Below are 9,750 nucleotides of genomic sequence, written 5' to 3' on the forward strand. Positions count from 1 at the left end.
AATTCTTCTTGTCAGGACCGCTAATTTAGTGACTCTCCTGGTCTCCCATATTGTCCAAACACCAAAAGCAAATGTTTCCATAGCAGTATCAAGGACTTGTGGCCTCGTATCTTCAAAAGAATCTTGATTTTCGTCATGAGGAGTCGTGAGTTTGCTATCAGGAGTCCCTGAGACTCGCATTGCAGAGTTCAAATGGATCAACGTGTCAACTCTGACTAGCCTTACTACTAACCCTCGTCCTTCCTCCTGGTTTGAAAGTAGTAGTTTTCCTGCTCTGCTTCATACATAAGTTAGCTCGAAAGTGTTTAGTACTGTGTAAATCATACATTTTTAAAGCTTGAGAAATTCTAGTTTCAGCATTTGTTAGCCATTACTAATAAATATATCACTGTTGTCCATTTTCTACCATACGAATTGATAGTGAGGCACACTTTTAGCGCGCTAGTCAATTTTTGTACGACCGGATGAGTTGCAGTAGATTCCCACTGGTCTGTTGGGCTATTTTTATGCGTCCCAAAAAGATTATAAATTGTGTTGTTACTCCAACAGATGTTAATCCATAAATTTTCATTTCGTTTTGTATAATGTAGGGGACTATTTGCATGTGTTGTCTGAGCATTACTGTTCATAAATCGATATTGACGGTTGTTGAGGTTTCCTCGTATTGTTTTCTATTGACGTAATTCGAAACTTTTACCTGGTTTTCACACCTTCAGGCTTCCTCACGGACTTGTGTGCAGTTTGACATACTTTTAATGTCAGTCTTCTAGTTGTGTCATGTTCTCTGAAACAAATGGCTTGATTTCAAAGATCTCATTATTTTGTACATCAGTTTATCTCACGTGAAGGTGCCGAGTGCAGCCAGTTGTATGGATTTCACTTGCTTTGATGACTTTGTCTTCCAGTGTTTTCTTCCGGATCTTTTAGTGTGCTGTACTTGTTTTCCATGCTTCTGATTTATTTGTCCCTTTCCTCGTAGCCTATTGACTTTTTTTAACGTGTTGATAAGCAGGGGTTGTATAGACATGTCTACTGGACCCAAATTAATCTGAATACTTTCACTAATAATGTGTTTTTCGTTTCTTTGTGCCAGTCACGTATGTGTTGCTGTAAACTAACCTCACCATAGTTATACGTAAAATATTGCCGTATTAAGACAACTTTACTAAATGAAGATTCTGGTCTCAATTTGGGGAATTCGCCGTGTGCCGGTACCCCCCTTAGTCTGACATCGGACGAAGAAGAAACAGCAAGTGTAATCGCCAATACCGTTAACTTAGCTTTCACTATTGTCAGCAGGCTGAGACACTAATTGTCGACAAACCAAAAGATGAAGCAACCTCTACCTAAACCGTTATGTGTAATTGTAATTATCCTCTCACTGTCAGGGCAAGGTGAATACCTTATTTCGGAAGTGCACTTCAAGTAGTACTGATGGGATGAATGCAACCATACGATGTAGAGGGCAAAAATCTCATGGAAAAGTTAAATGTTGCGAATCCGTCCAAAAGTTAAAACTAGAAAGACAGCTTTAAAAAAGCTTCCTGTAGTTAACAGAAAGGAAGCGACAATACGATAAAAAGCCGTTAACACAACTTCCAAGGAAGTCATATCCATTCCTAGTTTAATTATTTGGGATCTGGGGGTGTCGGAAGAAAACGACTGTCAAAACTCATTCACACGACGGCGTTAGCGGGTCCTGTCATCAGAAAAACACTGCTGGTAAGGGATTTAGAACATGTTACTTCATTAACAAAACTCAGCAAGTGCGTTGGAGACAAGACGCAGTCAATAAAGATCTTGAAGATATCACTTGGAAGTTACGGGGAAAGAGACTACCGAATAACTAGTGAAAAACTCGAATATTGGTAGTCGACGGAGTCAAGTGGGAGAATGCTTTTACTGAGTTAAAAACTCAAAAGCAAAACAGTGAAACAGATCAGGTCGTAAAAGAATGCTCCCGAGACCTGTATGGATAGAAAAGTAGTTGTCAAAACACCTTAGGTGTGTGTCACACAAACGTCCATAGTCTTACAAACAAAACGTCTGAACTAAGCTTGATGATGGCTGGATTTCCCCAATATAATTGTTGTCCCAGCAACGTACCTCGTCGTACATGTGGACTGTTTTCCAGTCATTACAGGACACATCTGTGTTAGAAGTAAGAGCTATAAATCACAAGGAGGCATAATACTCTATGTTATGGGTCACTTTTGTTCACAATCAAGCCCATCAGAGACTAACTATAGTGTTGCGTGTGAGGTAGCTTGTCCAAGTAAATCTAGGCATTGGCTAATGACTATAGAAGGAATATAACGCAGCCTACGTTGTCTTGTTGATGACTTTGTCTTAACGCATGTTTTTTATTGGAATAGAGTTGATATTTGTCTCATAATAGGCGATTTCAATGAACCGAAATTTGTGTGAATATTTTGATGGTAGCCTGCTGTCAACTATCGTTGAGTGCCCCTTGCACAATATGTCGCAGGACCGACACATTGAATTGGAACCATTATTGCTGGACTTTGTCTTTGAGCACCCCTGTGGCAAATACTCTACCCATCTGTGTAATACCACTTAGGGCATTACGTCCAAACATCTGGTCCGTCTATCAATAGAAGGACGAGTATACTGCGCGGCAGTCCGTTCTGTTTTAATTTACGGCAGCGAAGCATGGCCATTAAGAGTCGAAGACACTCGTAAGCTACTAGTATTTGATCACAGATGCCTTAGAAATATTTCTGGCGTCTGCTGGGATCACCGGGTAAATAATAGTGAGGTTAGACGTAGGGTATTAGGGAATGATGATAAATCAGTTGATGAGGTTGTGAGTCTTCATCGACTGAGATGGTTGGGCCACGTGTTATGTATGCCTGAACACCGATTACCACGACGTGCAATGCTAACCGGTGGTGGAGATGGAAGTTAGGGGCAGCCAAACCAAAACGTGGCATCAGTGCTTGAAGTCAGTAACTTCTAGTCTGAGCCATGTTGGTAGATGCAAACTACTTGGTTGGGGTCCGCGTGACAATCGTAACGAATGGTTGGAGATTCTTGGTGACATGGCTCAGAATCGATCACAATGGCGTCGGTGTATACACTCTCTGTCTTCCCTTAAACTATGGGATTAAAATCGCTTCATATCTTCCTTTCTTCCTGTACTATATTTTTATATGCAGTATTTCTTTTATATATCACCATCTCTGAATTAACTACTTTCATGAATCCGGTGTCCATCTTGTTGTGTTAATGAGGTATGGCAACTTGGACCGATGCACATATGTGCCTGGTCCTACGTTGTAGCTGACTGACTGAAGAATGCTGACACACGATTGTGTTCTGCTTTCAGGATAAAGTTATTGAAGGGTATTTCCAAAATCCCTGACGATGAGCGCTCAAAACTCCTGTTTTCTCCTTATCGTATCGTAGAACGCAAGCCGACCTGATATTGGCATTGCATATGTTTAATATTGATTTGGGTGTTAATGTCTTATCTTTTTGCTCCCTCCAGAATTAATCTCCGAGGTCATAGAAAAAGGTTCAAAAACTGCGATCGAATAAACTGAGTGGGGCTCCATTTTTCTCATCGAGTGGTCATTGGCCCAAACGCCTTGCTTGAACAAGTGGTATCAGTCACATCAGTGAACATTTTAAATGAGAAACTGCACCTGCACTGGAAGACAAGCTCCAAGGATTAATACATGTCCACCGACCTACTATTCGTATTATTAAACGCTGAAGTTCTTATAAAATATTCTGGCTAACACTGACGATTTTTTTATACGTTTTGTCAAGAACTATTAATAACGAAAAAAATATCTACTTAAGTTGATTATATTGAGGTGAAGTTCGCCTGTCTGGTTGCACTCAGTCCAAACAAATAAAACCTCACATAGTTTGTTATGTGGAGTCACTGAATTGTGCAATTATTTTGTTTATTCCTGTATTCACAACTGCGGTGTTTTATCTCTAAATGCTTTACTTGGTTCTAATGAAGATTACGATTACTGTCTCATTAGAAATAAGATGTTTTAAAAGATATCTCATTATAAGTAGAGAGCATGTATTAACGATCAAAAGTTAGATTGCTTCAGACCAGTTTTCCACTCATCCACTAAAGTGTATTTCTTTGATTTTAGGCACGCAATACTACTTAAGAAGTTGTTAATCGGTTCGTCTTTCATTTATGACCACAGCACGAGTAGTAATGGATACTGACAACACGGTGCTTTCTGAAAAACGTAGTAAACCTGGTGTAATAATGTCAGGTCATAAGTGTCCTGTTTGTCCTCATTCCTGTGCTTCTCAATCTGGACTCATAGGTCATCTAACTACAAAACATAAAGAGCGTTTGGCCGCTGTTTGCAAAGTTTGTCAACAGATATTTGCATCGGATGCTATAGGTTCTCATGTACTTAAATGCAAGGGTAGCTATTCCTGTCCTTACTGTCGTGCTACGTTTTCGTCGCCCTCTTATTTACAGCGTCACATCTTCAGGCGTCACGAGATTTTTGATCGCCCCACCTGTAGTGTTTGTGGAAAGGGTTTCTCATCGACCAATTCATTAGCTGTTCATAACAGATTGCACCGAAGCAAGTTTTGTAATTTCTTTAGTTGATGTTTGTAGATTATATGCCATACTACTGCCAGCTTTGCAATGCTAATTTTGCTCAGAAAAGTCATCTTAAATTGCATTTAGACTCTCATCATGCCTATGTCGAATTAGATGAGACACGGAAACCTTTTGTGTGTAAAACCTGCGATCGTGGATTTCTGTTTATTATCAGTTTGCAACGACACCTATTACAGCATTGTAAGCTTAGTCCTAAAAGTATGTTGGCTTTTATCAATATAATTTTCGTTCAGAGTTACTGCCATGCAAAGTCTGTAAAAAAAACTTTGCTCATCAAAGTGAACTAGAACGCCACAACATCATTCACACCAAGTGCTCGCCATACCAATGCTCATTTTGTTCTCGTACGTTCACGCGTCCTAACTTGTTGAAGAACCATGCTTTGTTACACACCGATCCAAGTCTTCTAACCTGCTGTTACTGTTCTCGAGTCTATGCTTCTCGTGCTTATTTGCTACAGCATTTAAAGAAGCATGAAGACAAACTGCAAATATCTCCAATTCCGAATTTAGGTACAACTTCCATTTCAGAGATAGAAACAAGTATCCTTGACGATTGCAGAGTAAATGTACCAAAGGAGATGGATAAGGTAAGTGGAATATATGTCTTGGCATGTAGTTTTTCAGGTATGTGAAGGTTCGACATTCGAGGACTTATGTAATGATCAAGTCGTTTCCCCAGATGTCGGCTTTCTACATTCGTTGTTATATGGACAAAATATGAGTTGATACACAGACTGTTACGTGTAGTTAGACTTTTATCAGTGATTTAGCTTCCTAGTCTTCCCTAGTTCAGTATTCCTGCAGTCCACAATCTTCGAACCATACAAATCGATTTCATGCTCTAGTTAGTTTTCATTTACGTACGTTGATTTTACATTGCATTGCAGCATACATTTCGCCATCAACCGATTACAACTTATTGCATTTTTAACTTTTAAGTCTTTCGAGGATAGCTCGCCTTTCCGATTTGCAGTAATCTATCTGGGCATTTCTTATTCTTATTCAACTTGTACGAAATTTGCTTCAGCTTATTCTGTAATTGCTACTTACAACCATTTAAGTTGATTAAATGACTATTTATTTATTAGATTTACTTCCTTCCCGCACTATATTTCATTTTGTGATAGCTATTGTATTTACCAAGTGTTACCGAATTCTTCGACGAGTAGTTACGATCTAGGTCCTATGCTTTCGTTTTAAAATCATAATCCGGTTCTTTTTTTGAACCTTTTGTCTTTCTGTGGAGTTGGAATCGTAGTTATGTTTTTATGCGGTCTTCAGCTCCTTTCCAACTTCCTCAGTGATGAGAAGATTATAAGTTAATTTTTGTCTGTTCTACATCGATGTACGTCATCTATATTTTTGTAAGTTATCGACCGGACTTACATAATGTCAGGACATGACTGCCTGATCGGTATCGTTTGGTTTTTATATTTATCTCTTTTTTTATTTTTTACGCTGCTCTTATGCATTTTACATGTTTTCTGTAAAAAATACTGTTTACAATAATTTTCAAAATTAATGTTTGGAATTTTAAAAGGCTTACTGGTGTTCTCGAGTTGTTCTGACTACTGCTAAGTTTCTATGGGCCACAACATCATGGTTTTCAATTGTGATGGTCTAACATCAATCGGTTCATGATCTCAATAAAATAACCAAATCTGACCACACTTTCAAAATCTAGAGTTCGTTCGCTTCTTATTCGTTAAAAACATGTTTGTTCAGTCCTTACTAATTTATTCAGTGGTATACAAAGTTAGCCCTGGAAAGTTATGATAAACAACTGACATCGGTAGGATCATACCGTACCTTATTTTCAATTTGGATAACTGATAGTACCTTTAGCTCTAAAAAATGGTATTACTGAAAGTTGAACATATAAACCAATAAGATTATCTTGCCATGATTGAGGTGATATGAAGTTAATGGAAATTAGATAGACGCACACAGAAAGCGTGTGCCACCAAGCAAAAAATTACGGCATCACTTTCTGGATCCGTTAGAATCGGGTAACTAGTCTTTTTTCTCGGATTCACATGAACTAGAATTAATAAGAATGAGTAAGTTTTTCCTTGCGATGTACATCTTATGTCAAAAGTGTCTTTAAACCGTTTTGTATATATCACATAATCACCTCCAGAAGTAAAAAATCTGGCTTACATAAATATTGTAATTTGTTTCCCTGGTAAACCTAAAAAAATCGAATCATTTCTCGTTTACTAATCAGTCATTTGATATGGGACATTGAACCTAACACGTACGTCAGCTCAAATTACCACACCATATTAGCAGAGACAAAATTATTTCAAAATAAATCCCGCAATAATAGGAGTAATAGATACGACTAGGTATACAACGAATGAAAAAGAAGAATACGGTGTTTAAGAACTAAGGGGAGATGAATGTACCTGCAGCGCTGTATACGTTCCTGAGCCATGTCGCCCAGAGCTTAACCATTAGTTATGGACGTTGTGCGGAACCAACACAGCGATCTGCAACTACTTATATGGCTCAGTCCAATAGTCAATGACCGTCCCACTTATCTACTGACTTGCAACTAGTCCTCGTAAAAGTGAACGTTAAAATCGTAACCCAGTAGTTATTTTCAGTTCTTTGGTGCTATCCATAATCTCACCTATGTAATGACCGACGATACTTTAACTACACATACTTTGATAAGTGTAAAAGGTCCCAACTAGTTGTTAAGGATTGTATGTTCAGAATTAGTAGCGTACACGTGTTCACACGCTATATCTGCGATTACTTTGTTTCGGAACAACAGAAAAGCGGACAGTTTGTCACTAAGCTGGATTTTATTATTCGGTAAACTTCTGTAGTGAGCACAAGTTAGATTCTAAGTCGAGTAGGAATGTGAATCAACGGGGGTGATGTCTAATAAACAATTGGAAGGGTTTTTTGGGAAGTTGGCTTTTTTACAAGATCGTGTAACGACCGGACAAGGTGGAAACGAAAATGAGATCCCACCAAACATCAGAGAGAACTCACTGGAAGGCTACTTGAATCCTTGTTGATAGAAATAAATCTGGGGTAATATTATAGATGAGTGTTGTGCATACATCTTTGAGAATGCAAACGACCGCTCATCTCGAGCACCCCTGTTTATAGACCAAGGGATACGATAATAACCACTAGATCAAGCAGTTCTATGCATTGATGTTGTTAGACTTTCGACAGGAGTTTCTTGATTATTTGTTTTAATGGACAGAACGTTACCAGTAATTTATTTGTGCATATGATCACTTGTGGCTCAAACAGTATGCTGTGTTTAACTTTTTTTAGAGTTAAATGCCGAAAAACCCCTGCGTTTGTAGCGAAGTCGTTTTAGTGTCGATCACTGAGCCTGAAACTTAAATCCTAGGGGTTCATACGGTGAGCTTCCAGATTTAGTTGCCATCTTTAGGGTTCTGTAGTGGTAGAAACCAAATTTTTAAGCAGGAATATTTTATTTTTCAGCTACACGTTTTTCTACACAAAAAACCAGCTATTAATAGTAGTAAACCCCTGATTTAAATTCGATTGGTTTTAAAAAAAGCTCAATATTTTCATGAATTATCTTGAAGTTTCCTCACTAGAGGTTTAATGCTAATTTAGAATTAGAGTTTGGAGTTGGTTTCATTTCCCAGAAGTGAAGGGCACGTACATATCAAGTGTTGATCACCGTATACATCATCTAGCCGACTTACAGTTGGCCACAATTTTGAACGTTTACTTGTTGATTCATCTTTCATATTTTGCCATGGGGCTGGAAATGCTGCCACTTGGCGTGTATATGGCCTGTCCCACTTCGAATCCATTACTGTCTGAAACAGGTAATAGTGCATTAATTAATTATTAGGAAAACCGCTTCCAGGCATTGACCCATGAATTCGAACTTGGATAAAAAGTGCTACACGATATGTATTTCTAAACTAATTTCATCCTTTATTGCAGAAGTAGCAACCTGAGTGTTTTAGGAGGATTAAGTGACACCATAAATTTCGGTCCTTCGTAGCAGAATAAGCCACCTATATTATACACAAGCTTTTGTTTGTAGTTGTTCATATGAATTTTTACAGGAACATATTTCATAACTTAAAACTTTGATCTTTTTAACTGTAATCCCCATAACAATTTTCGATGTACGGATAAGTATTTATATGAAATCTCCAACTCATCTTGATGAATACTATTGAGCAAAAGATTGCATAGATTGCGTCATTTCTCAACCTTAAAACCAGAAAATGGGTGAAAAAAGGGATGGAAATGTTTGGGATTTTGATTTTGTTGATAACGACCCATGCCACCTACAGTTTACAACCTTTGATTTCTGGCGCAGAGATGGATGGTGGGTAGCAGTGGAACCCTGTATGAGACTCGTCAGCTGGATTTACCTGCACCCAGCAGTTGGTATTTACTTCGAGAGTTGGACCCGGTACCGTTCTCTTCAGACGTCATCGCGTTATCCACTTAGCTACTGATTCTGGATAGCTACTGGCTTGTCCATTGGGGTGGATTTTTAAAGGTTTGTCACGATAGTAAGTTTAGAATTAGACGAATAGATATTTTGGATACTTACTTCCATAGTATGTGGAGCCATCTTTAATGGATTACATTCGATATCCCACTCTCCTTTGGTCACCTTGTCAATCTCTCCTCTGATCGAAATGAGTGCTTCACATAGACGGTCGCACTCAGCTTTAGGTTCACTCTCTGTGGGTTCAATCATTAGGCTTGATGTCACAGGCCATGACATAGTTGGGCTGTGGAAACCTCCATTTGTTTGGTTTCAAAAGTAATGGGAGAGAAAAAAGATAACTTGTTTATCATGAATTTCACAATATTGTCATATTTAGTTTGTTCGGCAGTTGAGCAAACTAATTCTTGTTGTATCAATATTGTTTACATACAAATCGAAGCAGGACTGAGAACCATTTAGGTAACCAAAAATATTCAAAGTTAGGTTCCTTCTCTAATTATTGCAATGATATGCCTACTTTATGCTCGAAAATAAGAGATCAATAGGAAAAAATTGCGGAGTCGCTTAAAGCAACAACCTAATCATCCAAGTTCATATACTAAATCAATATCTATTTATGTTGACTTAATTACCATTCG

At 38.3% G+C, this 9,750-nt stretch overlaps 2 protein-coding genes across 4 annotated transcripts in view; one reads left to right on the top strand and one right to left on the bottom strand.

Annotated features, from left to right (window-relative positions):
• The first annotated feature begins 225 nt into the window (after nucleotides 1–225).
• Nucleotides 226–6,442, top strand: MS3_00003367 (uncharacterized protein). Its single transcript, XM_051211134.1, has 3 exons — nucleotides 226–4,831; nucleotides 4,867–5,222; nucleotides 5,260–6,442. Exons 1-3 carry the CDS (start codon nucleotides 4,618–4,620, stop codon nucleotides 5,359–5,361), a joined length of 672 nt encoding a protein of 223 aa, XP_051071172.1. The 5' UTR covers nucleotides 226–4,617; the 3' UTR covers nucleotides 5,362–6,442.
• Nucleotides 6,443–7,273: 831 nt separating this feature from the next.
• Nucleotides 7,274–9,750, bottom strand: part of MS3_00003368 (uncharacterized protein) — a 57,241-nt gene continuing 54,764 nt past the window's right edge. The window contains exons 15-16 of one of the 3 annotated variants that reach the window (XM_051211135.1): nucleotides 9,212–9,405; nucleotides 7,274–8,456 (exon numbers count right to left, since the gene is read on the bottom strand). Coding sequence is in view for 1 of the 3 variants with exons in the window: in XM_051211136.1 (XP_051071174.1) it covers nucleotides 9,152–9,405 (254 nt within the window). In the remaining 2 variants the exon portion in view is untranslated. Of the gene's footprint in view, nucleotides 9,406–9,750 lie in introns of all 3 variants that reach the window. The other 2 variants (XM_051211137.1, XM_051211136.1) reach the window with 2 other exon arrangements.

Source organism: Schistosoma haematobium, chromosome ZW (assembly GCF_000699445.3).
Source record: "Schistosoma haematobium chromosome ZW, whole genome shotgun sequence".
Classification (NCBI taxonomy): domain Eukaryota; kingdom Metazoa; phylum Platyhelminthes; class Trematoda; order Strigeidida; family Schistosomatidae; genus Schistosoma; species Schistosoma haematobium.

Coding starts and splice junctions, on each gene's coding strand:
- MS3_00003367 (XM_051211134.1), top strand. CDS start 4,618: ATGTTTGTAGATTATATGCCATACTACTGCCAGCTTTGCAATGCTAAT. Junction 4,832..4,866: donor TTGTAAGCTTAGTCCTAAAA/GTATGTTGGCTT, acceptor ATTTTCGTTCAG/AGTTACTGCCATGCAAAGTC. Junction 5,223..5,259: donor TACCAAAGGAGATGGATAAG/GTAAGTGGAATA, acceptor GTAGTTTTTCAG/GTATGTGAAGGTTCGACATT.